The 16,638-nt window shown below is 40.2% G+C and overlaps 1 protein-coding gene across 2 annotated transcripts in view; it reads right to left on the minus strand.

Annotated features, from left to right (window-relative positions):
• Positions 1-16,545, minus strand: part of TENT2 (terminal nucleotidyltransferase 2) — a 53,627-nt gene extending 37,082 nt beyond the window's left edge. For both annotated transcript variants that reach the window (XM_068422419.1, XM_068422418.1), the window contains exons 1-7: positions 16,314-16,545; positions 13,753-13,944; positions 12,988-13,089; positions 10,532-10,781; positions 9,289-9,403; positions 9,078-9,169; positions 8,188-8,254 (exon numbers count right to left, since the gene is read on the minus strand). In XM_068422419.1, the coding sequence (XP_068278520.1) occupies positions 8,188-8,254; positions 9,078-9,169; positions 9,289-9,403; positions 10,532-10,781; positions 12,988-13,089; positions 13,753-13,907 (781 nt within the window). In that variant the 5' untranslated portion in view covers positions 13,908-13,944; positions 16,314-16,545. The remainder of the gene's footprint in view (positions 1-8,187; positions 8,255-9,077; positions 9,170-9,288; positions 9,404-10,531; positions 10,782-12,987; positions 13,090-13,752; positions 13,945-16,313) is intronic.
• Positions 16,546-16,638: the final 93 nt, after the last annotated feature.

The following is a 16,638-nucleotide window of genomic DNA, read 5'->3' on the forward strand; positions in this document are numbered from 1 at the left end:
AGGCCCTAGGGCGGTTGGTGAAAGAGTCTGGAGCACAAGTTGTTTTCTCCTCTCTCCTTCCATTTTCAGGTGATGACGTGGGATGGAATAGTAGGATTCTCTCTATTAACGCCTGGCTATGAGACTGGTGCTACAGGCAGGGCTTTGGCTTCTTTGATAATGGCTGGTTTTATAAGACAACAGGCGTGACAGTGATACATGGGAAAGGTTTATGTCGTAGGGGCAAAAGGGTTCTGGGACAGGAATTAGCAGGGCTCATTCGGAGAGCTTTAAACTAGATTCGAAGGGGGATGGGGTAGTAGCTGGGCTTGCACCACTGGGGCAACGCTCTAGTGTTGAGGTAGACCAGGAGGCCCCCCATCCCCCTGGGGTGAAATCGGTGGGCCCAGCTCGCTCCCTGAAATGCCTGTACACCAATGCACGCAGCATGGGGAATAAGCAGGAGGAGTTAGAAATCCGTGTTCGGTCGGGGGGCTATGATCTAGTGGCAATTACAGAGACTTGGTGGGACGCCTCGCATGACTGGAATGTGGTCATGGATGGCTATGTCCTCTTCAGGAAAGACAGGCCGCTAAGGAGAGGTGGTGGAGTTGCTCTTTATGTGAGTGAGCAGCTAGAATGTATTGAGTTCTGTGCAGAGGCGGATCAGGAGCGAGTTGAGAGTTTGTGGGTGCGAATTAAGGGGCAGGCTGGCAGGGGTGATACTGTTGTGGGTGTCTATTACAGGCCACCGGATCAGGATGAGGACGGTGATGAGGCCTTCTACAGGCAGCTGAGAGCAGTCTCGCAATTACAGGGCCTGGTTGTTGTGGGGGATTTCAACTACCCTGATATTTGCTGGGAGGCCTACTCAGCCAGCCATCCCCAGTCCAGGAGGTTCCTCCAGTGCATTGATGATAACTTTCTGATGCAAATGGTGGATGAGCCAACTAGGAGAGGAGCGCTGCTGGATCTTATCCTCACTAACAAGGAGGGTCTGGTTGAAGAGGTGAAGGTTGAGGGCAGCCTTGGTTGTAGTGACCATGAGATGGTAGAGTTCAGGATCTCATGTGGCAGGAACAGAATAGCTAGCAGAATCACAACCCTGGACTTCAGGAGGGCCAACTTTGGCCTTTTCAAGCAATTGCTAGGGGAAATCCCAGGGGACAGGGTACTAGAAGGTAAGGGGGCCCAAGATAGTTGGTTAGCATTCAAGGACTGCTTCTTCTGAGCTCAAGATCAGAGCATCCCAGCAGGTAGGAAGTCAAGGAAGGGTACCAGGAGACCTGCATGGTTGAACAGGGAACTGCTGGGCAAACTCAAGTGGAAGAAGAGGGTGTACAGATCGTGGAAGGAGGGGCTGGCCACTTGGGAGGAATATAAGTCTGTTGTCAGAGGATGTAGGGAGGCAACTAGGAAAGCTAAGGCCTCCTTGGAATTAAACCTTACAAGAGAGGTCAAGGACAACAGAAAGGGCTTCTTCAAATACATTGCAGGTAAAGCCAACACTAGAGGCAATGTAGGCCCACTGATGAATGAGGTGGGGGTCCTGGAGACAGAGGATAAAAAGAAGGCGGAGTTACTGAATGCCTTCTTTGCCTCTGTCTATACTGTTGGAGGCTGTCCTGAGGAGCCCCGGACCCCTGAGGCCTCAGAAGAAGTCAGGATAGAGGAGGAATCTGTCTTGGTAGATGAGGGCTGGGTCAGGGACCAATTAAACAATCTGGACATCCATAAATCCATGAGCCCTGATGGCATGCACCCGCGGGTGCTGAGGGAGCTGGCGGAAGTCATTGCTAGGCCACTCGCCATCATCTTTGCTAAGTCGTGGGCAACGGGAGAGGTGCCTGAGGACTGGAGGAAAGCGAATGTCACTCCAGTCTTCAAAAAGGGCAAGAAGGAGGACCCGGGTAACTATAGACCGGTCAGCCTCACCTCCATCCCCGGAAAGGTGATGGAACAACTTGTTCTTGGTGCTGTCTCTAGGCACATCAAGGATAGGGGGATCATTAGGGGCACTCAACATGGCTTCACCAAGGGGAAGTCATGCTTAACCAACTTGATAGCCTTTTATGAGGATGTTACCCGGTGGATAGATGATGGTAAAGCTGTGGATGTGGTCTATCTCGATTTCAGTAAAGCGTTTGACACGGTCTCCCACAGCATCCTCGCAGCTAAACTGGGGAAGTGTGGTCTGGATGATCGGGTAGTGAGGTGGATTGTGAACTGGCTGAAGGAAAGAAGCCAGAGAGTAGTGGTCAGCGGGACAGAGTCCAGTTGGAGGTCTGTGTCTAGCAGAGTCCCGCAAGGGTCGGTTCTGGGACCAGTTCTATTCAATATATTCATTAATGACTTGGATGAGGGATTAGAGTGCGCTGTCAGCAAGTTCGCTGATGACACAAAACTGGGAGGAGTGGCTGACGCGCCGGAAGGCTGCGCAGCCATTCAGAGAGACCTGGACAGGCTGGAGAGTTGGGCGGGGAGAAATTTAATGAAATATAACAAGGGCAAGTGTAGAGTCCTGCATCTGGGCAAGAACAACCCCATGTACCAGTACAAGTTGGGGACAGACCTGTTCGAGAGCAGCGTAGGGGAAAGGGACCTGGGGGTCCTAGTGGACAACAGGATGACCATGAGCCAGCAGTGTGCCCTTGTGGCCAAGAAGGCCAATGGCGTCCTGGGGTGTATTAGAAGGGGTGTGGTTAGCAGGTCGAGAGAGGTTCTCCTCCCCCTCTACTCTGCCCTGGTGAGGCCGCATCTGGAATATTGTGTCCAGTTCTGGGCCCCTCAGTTCAAGTAGGACAGGGAACTGCTAGAGAGAGTCCAGCACAGAGCCACGAAGATGATTAAGGGAGTGGAACATCTCCCTTATGAGGAGAGGCTGAGGGAGCTGGGTCTCTTTAGCTTGGAGAAGAGGAGACTGAGGGGGGACCTCATTAATGTTTATAAATATGTAAAGGACAAGTGTCAAGAGGATGGAGCCAGGCTCTTCTCAGTGACATCCATTGACAGGACAAGGGGAAATGGGTGCAAGCTGGAACACAGGAGGTTCCACTTAAATTTGAGGAAAAACTTCTTTACGGTGAGGGTGACTGAACACTGGAACAGGCTGCCCAGAGAGGTTGTGGAGTCTCCTTCTCTGGAGACATTCAAAACCCGCCTGGATGCGTTCCTGTGTGATATGGTCTAGGCAATCCTGCCCCGGCAGAGGGATTGGACTAGATGATCTTTCCAGGTCCCTTCCAATCCCTAACATTCTGTGATTCTGTGAAAACAAATTTTACTTTTTTTTTTTGAGACTTCTCTGAAAGTGTTCTCCGGATATGCACGTTTATAGACAGATCTGATCTGAAGTAATCCTTTATCTAGATTTGAATGCATTGTGTGATCTTAAGCAACACACAGACTGGCACTCAAAAAGAGATAAGCTTATTAAGTTACTAATTTTAAAGGGAGAATATTACAGAACTCCAATCCATGTTCACCGAACGTACAATCTAGTAAAACTTACACAAGCATCCCCTCTTTCCAGCTGCACCTGCAGACACATCCAAGCATTCCTTCTTCAACATCCCAGAACATACTAAAAGGAAAGCTATAAAGCATGTAGGGCTCTCTGCCTCTTTTCCTTTCACTACCAAATTTAAGACAAAGATGCTGAACACATTAGCACATGGTAGACTACGGCAGGTATCTATCTGCATGCCATAGCAATTCAGCTTTTCTCACTATGACCTTTCTCAAGTGCCCTTCAAAAGTTAACTGAACTCATTCTAGTGGAAGTCCACTTCCAAACACATCCTTGTCTGCAAATACCTCCGAACACTTGATGGATGCTTGTGCCAAATTAGTTGGCTAAGAAAAAAAAAAAATCCCAAAACATAATCGCAATCTGTTTCCCAGGCTGAAACAAAGCAAAGAGAATGTTAGAAGACAGTAACTGGTTACCTGTACCCTCTTTCTTGGTCCACGCTTATGACACTGTTAGCTGAATCTCTACTGTACATTAGATTGTCATACATACAAAGGAAGAAACAGTCACAAACACAGGATGTGGAATTCTGAAATACATACAGGTTGAGTAACTGCCTTAGTAAACTATCTGACCTTGAAGCTATGATCAGAGGGGCTACACCAAAACGCATGTAAAGAATTCCACATAGCTGCTCCAGTGTTTTGGGCGCGTCAATGGAAAAAGTCACAAATGCCACTTCAGCTGTAGTGAAAAAGAATATAACCACTTCAAAGAAGACTAAGCACTGTTTCATAAATAAATTATCCATACAGAATTTCATATTAAACAGCTTAAGTCTCTCTTTTCTTTTACTGAACAAAAGATTAAGCAATGGTACGAAATATTAATCCCAGACATGGTATATGCCAAAAAAGGTCTTTGGCATCCTGCACATATAGCCTGCTCTCATTGACAGGGTTATACTACAGAAAGAGAAACTAGGTGACACAGAAGTCTGAATCCAGAGTCATGAAGAATCCAGGAGGGTACAACCCAGCACAGGATGAATTAACTGCTGATGTTTGGAATTCACTCACCCACCTGCACAGTCCTTCAAGGTCATTCAAGTTCAAGTTCCCTTGCTTATCCTAGCTGTTGCACGCTCCCCACTAGACAATCACTACGCAGATTCCACTCTGATATCCTAGTCTCAACACTACCGCACTTCTTTGTATAACTAAGAGAAAATGAGTTCTTTGTTATTTATTCAGGTAGTAAACACCAGTCAACCCAGTACTGCTAGGTTGTTTTTCAAATGAATCCTGCATAGACGAATCTGAAGAGAGTAATCAGTTTGACGTTTACTCTCAGTGGTTTGCATTATACCCTCTTCAATATGTTGTAACAGTTACCACCCGAAATTCACGTTTCACATTTCTAAGAGTCATTGGCTTGAGCATACAGTTCTAGGAATGTTAGCCAATATTGTAAAAAAATATATATGTGCAGGTATCTGAATACATAAGTTGAAAAGTTATACATACTCTGCTAGTCTTTGAAACAGAAGATATATTACTGCTATCCTGGCATCTCTCTACTCTAAGAGAAACACAATACATACCTTTAAGACTAACATATCTGAATAAATATCAGAAGCTTCTTCCTACTTTGTGACTAGACTATTCAAAAAAAGAATCTTGATTTCAGTCAGTATTCTAGATGCAGAATGACAACACAGAAAAGCCTCTGCTCTAAAACTTTAAATCTGATGGGCTCAAATTCCTTGCTCACACTTGTCACCTTTTGCAAGCCTGAGACCGAAGCTTAGATAAATTTTGAATTGACTTCCCAAACCTCCTAGAATGAAACACTAATGTAACAATCACAGTTAACTGTATATAAAGGATAAAAGAGATGACACAAAGTTCTGAATATTATTTACCTAACAGAAAGACAAATTGTGAAAGACACTGATTTAATCTGCACTTGGAATGCTTCCTAATTTACCAATTAATCATGGAATTAAGGTGAAATAAGCAGAGAATCACACTCTTCTTACAGCCCTTATTTTGGAATATACACGAATACCACACAGTGCAAGAACAAAGAGGAAGATGTTAAGAAAGGCACAGCTAGAAAAAACTTCTCCCAAGTTTCTGAACTGAAATGATCTGGGAAACAGATAAAAAAGCTCTAGAAAATTACCTGTTCCACAAATGTCCTCCTTATTTCTTTTTGTCCTTTAACTCTTTCACAAAACCAGCCCAAGAACTTAGTTTTAAATAACATCTTATCTTTCCTCCCCCTTCTTGTTTCTCTTACATCTTAGCACATACTTCGTTAGCTTTCATGTTTGATCCAAACTATGTTTATTTCCATTCTCTTGTGTGCAGCAAGGAGTAAGTTTAATGACAGCTCACACACTTGTTGAGAACATGCTGCAGTCTTTCTTCTACAGAAGAAAGAAAGAAGGAAATACTTAACTTGTATTGTCAAAGAGGGATTACCTTAAGATTATAGGATAGCATCGTACCTATTAACTGGACAGTACAAAACTTAAAAATAATGATCAGAACAAGGTTCATACCTTTTAGGATGTTAAAAAGCACATGCAATAAAATATAGAATACTGTGGAATGAAACTGCAATTCTTGAAGATTGGTACAGACAAATCTTACACTTGCTTGTACATAGCAGCAGCATACATGCACTGCTAACCCTTTAAAAGTTGCATATCTAGAATTCTGATTCAAGTTGAAGTAACGTCTCAAACGAATTACAATTTCTGTAGGCTTTTTCTTTAAATGTATGGACTTGTAGATCCCATCTTTGATGATTAAGCAACAGCTGACTTCTGAAGACAGTAGAAGGTAGGAAATCACTTTAAAAACTGCAGTTCTATTAAAAAAAAACTTAGCAGCCAATATGGAGCTGACAATGAACAGCCATTTCTGAGCATGTAAACCTGTCTCCACAAACCCACAGGAGTGCCAACAGGACACCACCGACATGAATACTGCTAAGATCATATCCCCAGAGGCAAAGAAAAAGCATATGACTCTATTAGCTTCTGAAGTCTAGCCTGGGGGAACTCCCTCCCTGTCCCCAACCAAAACCAACCTACAAGCTATTTTGAAATTACGGACGACAGCAATTATATTTGCCTGAATAAGCTTTAATCAAATAACTTGGCAACCTGCTTGTTTCAGATGTACTGAACCTTAGCATAGTTGAGCTACAGTTTGTAAATGAACTAAATCCAAATGGAAAGACCCACACAGTAAAGCCTTTTCATTTTGAATCAGGTGAACATTTTCAAACAACTTTTGTCTAGCAGTTCAATCCAGAGAACATTCACGCACAGGCACAAGGAAAGATGGCTAGGTATAGGAATTCATGCCCATAGTAATGTTAAGATTATGAAAGGATGATGTAAGAGGTCTAGATACCACAACTAAGAGTCTGGCAGGAGCGGTAATATCAGCAGTGTTTTGTCCTGCCTCATCTTCCAAGGAAGATTTTGATTAAATGAAGCTGACCAAAGGCACTTGCAAGATAATACAGAATTAGGAAAGCATCAAAAATGAGCAATGATACAAACAAAACCTTCAGGGATTGCTCCCACATGACCATCATGTCTTTCCAATACTCATATTCCCTGGCAAAAACAACTTGATTGTGTCTAAAGCTTTGTCACAGAACACAACCTCTTGAAAAAGAAGAGGGTGATAGTTTATTTAGACGCTCCATTTCTGATCCCTGAAAACACAACTATTTTATCACTGTGCTTCTCAGAAAGCAGTGGAATGACTTGCACCCTAGGCAAACCCAGACCAAGTTCTGCACTCCTTATGCAAACATCAATACACAATAGTGATAAGACATTAAATATCAGATGCCTACTCTGTGATGGATCTATCCTGTCTCTCTTCAAGTCAGTTGTTAAAATCTGGGTATGCACACTTGCCAACAAAGAAATTTTGAAGTCTGCATTTAAATTTATGGTTTGTTTCTTTTACCATTGCAGAACTGTCCAGAACAGCAATATAAGGAGCAGCATCAAAGAACATATCACAAGTCTGAGAAGTAGGGGGACACAGTCATCGATATCAATAAATGACAGGGTCTTTCATAATTCAAAGGATGGTACAAAAGCCTCTTTGAAGTAGGAGGTTTTCACATTTAAGTCAAGAAATGTGCCCATGTGAATTCTTCATCTGAAGGGAGTCTAAACAACAACTTAAAAGAACCACGAATTGACCTGTTTCTCCTATACGTGCCGGTGCTGTCAACAGTTATTTTCTTCACTAGGCACCTAAAGGGCCCCCGCCCCCCAAAAAAATCAATTCTACAGAGTCTACTGTAAGTGACATCTTGTTTTACAAATTCTTGTGAGTATTGTCCCCAGGAATGCACTGCAATCTAAGAGAGTAGTAAAAGTTCACTAACAGAGGTTTCCCAAACACAAATCTACCTCCCCACCCCCAAACTGTGATCCACAATCCAAAAGTCATTTTAGATGCTACCCATTCTTGAAGTCCACTAGTTTGCAAGGCAACCATTCTGTTTTTCTAATTACTATTCATCAGCACCAAGATAAGTAACATTACTAAATTATTTATAGCTTTTCTCCAAACAACACCATGATTAAAAGCTAGACAAGATGCAATTACATAAATTAGTTACAACTGTGCATCAATACTTCTTCCAGAACTGCCAATAATCTTACCACCTCACTGTAGCCGGTAACTTACAAAGTTTAGTACTGAAGAGTTTTTGGACTAAGCTGAGTATATGCCTTGCTTCAGTCTTCTGATTTACCTGAAATATGACATTAAAATTAAAGAAGAAAGTTGGTATCTCTCATTTAGATGTTCCAAATAAGCCTGCTTTACTTTTCAAATAAAAATAATTCTCAGAATAAGACATGAACGTGTACACCAACACATTCCACAGACTACATATACATTTAGTGCAGCAAAAGCCAGACAGAACAATTCATATTCAATATGCAAAGTAACTGTCAGACATTCACAAATCAGAGAACTTGATGAAAACCTAGCCCCACTTACACAAAAATGTCCTTTCCTTCCTTTTCAATGATGCTTCACTTCTGTCAAAATTACACTCTATTTGGATTTCCTTTTTGTTATAGCTCTTCTCTCAACCTAAATTCTCCTCATAAATATTTTCTCTCACAAAAAATACTTGAGATATTTTGCATATCAAATTCCTTCTTATGCCTGCTCACTAAAATTAGTGGCTATGAATCTAAATAATGAAATGAACAAATTGTACTTATTAAAATTTGTTCCTGCACCTGAAATGAGTTAGAGTTCTCTAAACAATTTTCTTTGTGATTCTTGGCAATTTACTTCTCTATTTTGCTGTGCTTTTTTTCACTTATGGAGTGAAGGCAATGCTTATTTTTTGAATGTTTTGTTGGTTTGAAGAGTTTATAGGGTTAAATTCATAATTGCAGCATCATTGGTCCCACAGTTCATAGCTATTATGAGTGCAAAAATATGTTATTAAATCAAAAGGATTTGACTATTTGTTTCTCATTTTAGAATCCAGACTTATAAAAGCACATACATTTTAAAAACAGACTTTGTTTTAACTATGTATGTTTTAAATTACTTACTGGTTCATCTTTAAGCACCAGGCACAAGTCACCATCACTGCTACGAGTGCCAAATCCATTCAGTGAGGACCCAACCAAAAAGAGCCTGCTCTCTGTTACAGAAGAATCACAGAATAAAAACTGATGTAATATATCATAGTTTAAAAGGAATGAAGAACCGCGAACCTGAGGAACATTCAAACTGATATTAAGTAATCAAATTCAAACATACCTGGAAAAATTCGCTGAAGTTCTCTCTGGAGTTGTGTTCTGCAGAGCTCTTTTTTGTTCAAATCACAGGTCTGTTGCTGACATGCTTGAAACAACTCCAAAACCTGCTGACTTAACTTGATACACACATTCAAAAAGTAAAGATACAGAGAAGTGAACATTCCTTCCTGACAGAGGTGCAATTACATGAAACACAGAAGACTGCATTAAAAAAAAAAAAATCCAGCATTGTTTCACACAACCTATTCCATTGTCCAGAGTTTTACCGTACTTGAATTCATATTGAACAACTCCCCGGAAGAAATTTCTGCAAAGTTTTTAAATTTAAATTTGTTCAATCTGTTATAAAATGTCTATCCACAGAAAATAATTTTTGCCTCATCAGTATCTGCAGCCTTTCAGGCAATAAGCAGTGAAAGACCAGAGATACCTTCTGCTGACTTTAATATCAACAGTTTGCCCACCAGTAATACAGAGAAAAATAAATATTAAAACTGATTTAAGTTAGCTTTCTTCTTTTATCCCACACAAACTATTAAAGTAGTAGTCAGATCTCTGGTGGAAGGAGGCATTAACTGTTTCTCTTTCACAACATTATTATATGCTACCACCAACAGGCATGCTTATACTAAAAAAATATTCTGTCATATTGATGCAGATAAAGTATGAAGACCGATTAGTCACATGCTTTTTTTTTAATTTAAAAAAAACCAAAAACACAGTTCTAGCTCCACTGTGCACCTAAAGAAGACATCCTCTTCTATATTCCAGAATCCCTAGACAGTAACTTTTATCTGCTTCTGAAGAGAGGCAGAGCACATCTTTACAGGCCCAATACTGTATTTATTCAGAATGGGCTTCTCTCACCTTACTAGGGTGGGTTTTATTTTTTTAATCAGGATTCTCCCCGCCCCCCAAATATGTGACAAATGGACCATCCCTCCAACTTCTACTTCATGGAGCAGACATGTAGGTTTCCTGACATTAGTACGGAAAGCAAACAACACAAGCAAACACCACCCCTACCTCCCAAAAATGCTCCAAACCTGAACACACACAGGGAGCCTATATAGGGCCACAGGGGCAGCTACTTTTATTGATATTCCTTCTAATGACAGTTCAGCGATAGAGATCCCATGACACTGTCACAGGACCTTGCAGAAATTTTTGTGGTCTCCCATAGCACCATTGGACCCTGCCTACTCAGAAGGCAGATGTAAAGCACAGACACAGAAAGCTATTACCTTATCTTTGGCCACAGGGAGTGTGGTTTCTATCGGATCTGGAAACAAAGTATCTTGCAACAGAGGCGCACATCCAGTTAAATCTGGTATGTAATGTGGATGGAATAGTGGAAATTGAATTGATCCTGGGAAGGAGTATCTACGTTCTTCTGGTAAAGGCACTGCTTGGTTAACTGCAGTTGTTTCACAACGATGTGAAGGAAACCGCTGCCGTTTGACATCATGTGGAACACTTTGTTCACTTAGTCTCCTAAAAAAACAAACAAACAAAGATAGTAACTCCTCTAGTTTGCAAGCTCCAACCTATGATTAAAAGACAGTTGCTACAAAGTACCAATATCAACACTTAATTATGTGACTATTTCACTAAAAGTAAGTATTCTACAGAACAGAACAAAAGGCATGCCCATCCTAGATATTACGTGAAATAAACATGGAACAGGAAAAGAGAACACACAACTGCAGAAGCACAGCTACCCTGGCAGTGAATTGATGCAACTGCTTTACAGGAGTGACTGTATCAACCAGTTGAAACCTAAATGGCAAATTCAGTTAAGCAGGACAGCTCAGAAAGCTGGTCATACTATTTTGGTGACAACATACTTTTTTTTCTAAATACACATACAGACTATGTAAGGGTACTTTTCTTTTAAATGAACGTAAGTGCAGTGAGAAGTTTCATGAGTTCTGAATACCCATTGATGAATAAAATAAATTTGGTAGGGGGGAGGGGAGAAAAAGAAACTTATCACAATAGTTATTCCAAATGTAGCATTTGTCTGTGTCTTAGATTGCACAGACAGTAAACTCTAATCTGGGCAAAAAAGAAAATACTATTCATTTTACAAATTGAACTAATGATTTTATTAAGCCACACAGGTCACAAACCCAATGTCTTGTTTTCAAACACGAGTCTGTATCTCCTCATTCAGTCATTTGTCACAGGAATTCAAATATATTTGAAGAGATATAGTGATCTTACAGACATTTGGCATTTGAACTCTTCATTAGAAAAAGTAGTACTGAAAGCTGACCAGGGGTTGAATACTGTGGTCCATTCACAGTAAAGAACGAGAGGACATTCATGTTTTGTTTATATATCAACTATTGCATAAAGTTAATCAGTATGGTGGTACTCACATATTTTTTAATTAAAAAGCATGAAATCAAATGTCCATATGTATCAATGCACTACCTATTAATAAAACTAGTCATGTCTTGTAGTTAGAAAAGCTGGCATCAAAGTAGTTTGGGGACCTGGGCAGATAGTATTATTAATAATAAAATTTTACTGAAGAGACCTCAAGTCATCATTTCAGTTTTCAAGTCTGAGAGAAGTTCTGATAACATTACCTACCCGCAATCTTAAAGGAACTCATAATGTAAGGTTAAACCAAACTATAATGCCTTTTCAGCCTATTTTGACTGAGAATAACTTGCATGAACTCATGTTCAGCAAAAATACCTTAAGAAGAGTCGATTCAAGATCTAAGGATTAACAAGTTGACTGGAAACCACCTAACACAATATAGCTTTCCATAAACCAGAGTGGTCAAGAGAAAAACATGCATGCAGCATGAAACGAGCAACTTCTTTAGTTCATGTGATAGTTATATAATCAACTATAACTTAATACCATATATTTAATTGTACTTATTTTCTCATCTGTTAAACCTGGAAGAGAAATGGCATACAGGAAATAGTTTTGAAGACAGATTATATAAAGCTTTCTCCCAATCAGCTGATTTACAGAATTATTACAAACACATATCAACTACTATTTCTGAACTGATAAGAAGTTACTTTTTTCTAGAATGTTAAAAGAAAATCATACACTCATCTGAAATTTCTCTTTTTGTTGCAACTGAAGTAACAAAGGAAGTTGTGTAAATTCAAGTAAGTTTAGTTTTTTGAAAAGCAGAAAAAGTAGCTTCCCTCTTAAAAAAAGAACTTACATATGCTTGAATTTAGCACTTTGTATTTGAAAAATAAGGTATCACATAATTAAGACAGTCAGGAGAAACATCTAGTGTGTCATCAGAAAAACATCACAATTCCCATAAAACATTGAGAGTGCAGTCTTACTCTTAACTTGATAAATTAACAGGAAGAGAATACTCAATATATGGACACAAACCCTCTTATAGTCAAGAACACACAGACTGCAACCTATTATAGTATTAAAATAAAACACGTAAGTCATAGTTCTGTAAGGCTACAGCTGTTGGAGGAGAAAAACTACACATACTAAGTCACTTATGTGTACTGAAATTCTCAAAAGCAGGTACGTGAACACTTTAAAGAGCGATGACATGGCCTGTTTCATAAAAAAATATTTTATTCAGCATTCTTGCAATTTTTAACAAAGTTCAAGTTGCACAAGAAATTGATACTAGACAAGCTTCACCACGGGTACCTTACAACCAGAATTAATCATACACACACAAAGAACTTACTTTCTTCCTCGGCATGATGTGGAGGCATCAGATGTACCTACTGGACTGCCATTTCCGTAAGTCATTTGCTGCTGCGTAACAGCTGGAATAGTTGCAAGGTTCCTACTCAAAAGAGCCCTGGTAAGACTACAGTCCATAACCATTATTCATATGATAACTAAGATGCTTTTTATGCTTGGTAGTTTTTCTTAAGTGAATATGAAACTCAGCAAGTCCTATAATTTTTTTTTTCTTAAAAGCAATACATCTGTCTTTTCTATCCAAAATGAAGACATATTTCAGTATATAATATATTTTGCATTAAAAAATAGAAGATGGCAACTCTTCACCGCACACATGTACGAACAGGTTAGCAAACAAATTAACTTAAGGTACTGTGAAATTTAAGAGCCTAAAGAACACTATGGTGTCTTCAAATCTAGCCCCAAGAATAAATGTTTCTTCCCCTTCTCATCTCCTCCCTGTTTTTTCCAGTAAACAAATACAACTGAAGATCTTTAAAACTGAACTGTGGATTATTAACTCTCAACAGTGCAATGGCATCTCATGGACTATGCCCCATGCAGGAGAGCATTAAAACTTGCAGGTCAGCAACAGAAACAATCTGCTCTGTTTTACACGACACCTTCCTATTTCTTAAAGTTTAATGCAGTTTAATGTCAAAAACAGTGAAAAACATCCTTCATAAACAGAAATACTTCTATCAAAAGACCATTAACTCTCTTTTTCAACCCAATCCCCCCTATCAAATCTTACTGTACTTACGCCACATTCTGAAAATGAAACTGAGCATCAATAATTTCCTGGTGACACAGAAAAGTAGGTGGTCTATTTAGAGGAAGCTTATCGAAGAAATTACTCTGTTGTTGATGTTTTGGAGGGAAGGGTGGACGACCCAAGTTGGAGGAATTTGGGAACATGCTCCTTTCTACTTGAAGTGAACATGTATCCTTTTACCTACATCAAAAAAAAAAAATCAGACAATAAGAAATACTAGTTATTTTTTAAACTCTTGGTTTAGAAATTCAAATAATCTAGAATATAATTCCAGAAATTGCTTAAAATAATTGTGATTGTGGGCTAGTTTTATCTCCTTTCAGGACAAGACATGAAATAAAAATACTATATATTCTTAAGTTCACAATTACTACTTATTTTATTTACGTTTAAAAGTGAATTTTTCTTTGCTCATCTCCATTTTAAGTTTAATTTTAGAAAAATTACATGACACAAGAGTTTTCATCTCAAGAAAAAGTAACATATTACAGTGGAATATGTTTCTTATTTCAAACATTCCACAATGAGGTTCACAATACACAGGAAGAAACACTTGACTACATCATAAGAACACAAAGATGCAGTTGATCATGAACTAGAAGTAAAATTATTTTTTTTCATGACATGATATGCAAAGAAGCAGCCAAATGATGACAGCAATTGGAAAGTAATCTACTCATGCTCTAAGAATATAATATATATAGTGTTACTTTATGTTTGTGCTTATTCAATGGATTCTGTGATAGAAAAATGTAGTTTTACTATCTTTTAAATTTTAAGTTTATCCTGGCACAACTGACTGCTGTTTGATTTTGTATCATTATACGCACTACACATTACTGGAAAGATAGGACGGAAAAGAAAATCTTTGCCTCTGCAATAGGTTAAACTGTGTATTGCATCCATTTTTGCAAATCTTCCATATTTTACCTTAAGCTCAACTTATCTGTTGGAAACAATAAAAGTTCAGATTTTACATTGGGATAAACCTATTAGAAGATTTTTAAAACCAGTTATCAGTACTGTACATATCTTTTAACTGCAGTGAAAACCTCGCATTATTTTTGAGTTTCTTAATTTGCTTTTTACTTCAGTCTTAAATAAAAAACCTGCAAAAAAAGAAGTGTCACTGACAAATACAGTTGTACGTGACTGATCTCAATACTCTGCATGTGAATATTTATCCAATTAGTGAAATACAGGGATTCAAAACAAGAGGAAGAAGTTTTTTCAAACTTTTAACTGGAACGCTTAGAAGTAATCAGAGCAATGGCAGTATTTCCCTAATTATTACATAAAAACCTTTTTTATCAAGCCAATGCTTCAGTAATACAATCAGAAAAAGTGCTGATAGATCCATGCCCCGGCATGGAAATCCTATCACTACACAGTAGTCTAAGTTTGGAATAAAATTAAAAGTATCACTTTTAGGTTCTCTCAATTACCAAATTAGAATAAATAAATTTGTATTAAGTTGCATTAATACGTATTCTCTCACACACTGAAATAAAATCAGTTATTCCTAACTTTACTGTAGTAAGGTCTCACTGTTACCACAGCCTTGAAGTTTTCTCTAACCTTCCACATGGACTGTTGTCATGTTTTAACCTCCTCAGACAGCTCTGACTGTCACTGCAGGCAGCATTAGCATGGAACATAGGCAAATAAATACCAAGGAGTTTATTTGCTCATGTTTGACTTTGCTCCTTACTTCCTATGATGACAACCCACACTAGGGAAAACCCAGTACCACCCACACGGACACTGCTGTACTAGCTCCAAGAAAAAGCTGTCTAGATTAATGTGCTCTCAGTTTTTTTCTTTTTTTTTTTTTCCGGGGAGGGCGGGGGGAGCAGAGTAGGGGAAAGTATTATTAGTGAAAGTTATTTTGGGGATGTTTACTCTCAATTCTGCTGAAGAAAAAAAAAGCGAATTGCATGACAAGAAAGTCACCTGACATTTACATTTAGTCTGAATGATATTTATGCGCCGTTAAACTTTTCCATTTCTAGTACAGACAGCTGATGCAATACCTGTTGACACACCTCATTCATCTCTAAGCAGCCCAGGCACTCTTAGCATCACAAACAGTGTACATAAGCAGTTTAAGGGTATAATTCATCAGTAACAAAACCGTGCGCCAGAATTCGAGATCTCAGTTGCAGAAGTAACGCGTTCTTTTTAGTCCAAATTTGAAGTTGTAAATACCAGAAAGAGATGTTGTAAATACCGGAAAGCAAAGCAATGAAGGAGTTACCTTCCCAAAACCAAAACAAAACAGTGTAGTAACCGGGCTGTCTCACAGCAGCTATAGCGGCATTGACCGTGACGCTCAGCAGAGATTACCTCGGCGGCATTAATCGCCAGGCTCTCCAAAAAGAGTTTCACAATCGTTACCATTCAGGTACACTTGTGCCAGTTAGCACTTTTTCCACACAAGCCTGTACTTCTGGGGCAAACACACAAGTAAATGCCGGTACGCTTTCCGTGCAGGCAAGCCCAAGCGCACACGCCGCTCCCGCGGCGGCCGCAGCCGCGCCAGCCCCTACCTCAGCGCCTGGCGGCCCAGCGGGAGGCGGCCGGGGCCACCCTCCACCCCTCGGGCGCCGATCCCCTCCCCCGGCACCTCTTCCCACAGCAATCGGGGACCCCCGCACGCCACTGGGAGACTCACGCCGGACCCGAGCGGCGGCAGGCGGGGCGGCAGGCGGGGCGTGTCCGCAGAGCGCACCGAGCAGCCCCTGTGCCACAATCCCCCCGCAGCGGCACGGGCCAAGCGCCTCCCTCTCACCCGGATGCAGCGACGCCGGCAGGAAGTGACCGCACCGCCCGCCCCTCGCGCAGTTTCTACCCCGTCGCGCGCCGGGCCTCCCC

Source organism: Nyctibius grandis, chromosome Z (genome assembly GCF_013368605.1).
Source record: "Nyctibius grandis isolate bNycGra1 chromosome Z, bNycGra1.pri, whole genome shotgun sequence".
In the NCBI taxonomy this organism is placed as follows: Eukaryota; Metazoa; Chordata; class Aves; order Nyctibiiformes; family Nyctibiidae; genus Nyctibius; species Nyctibius grandis.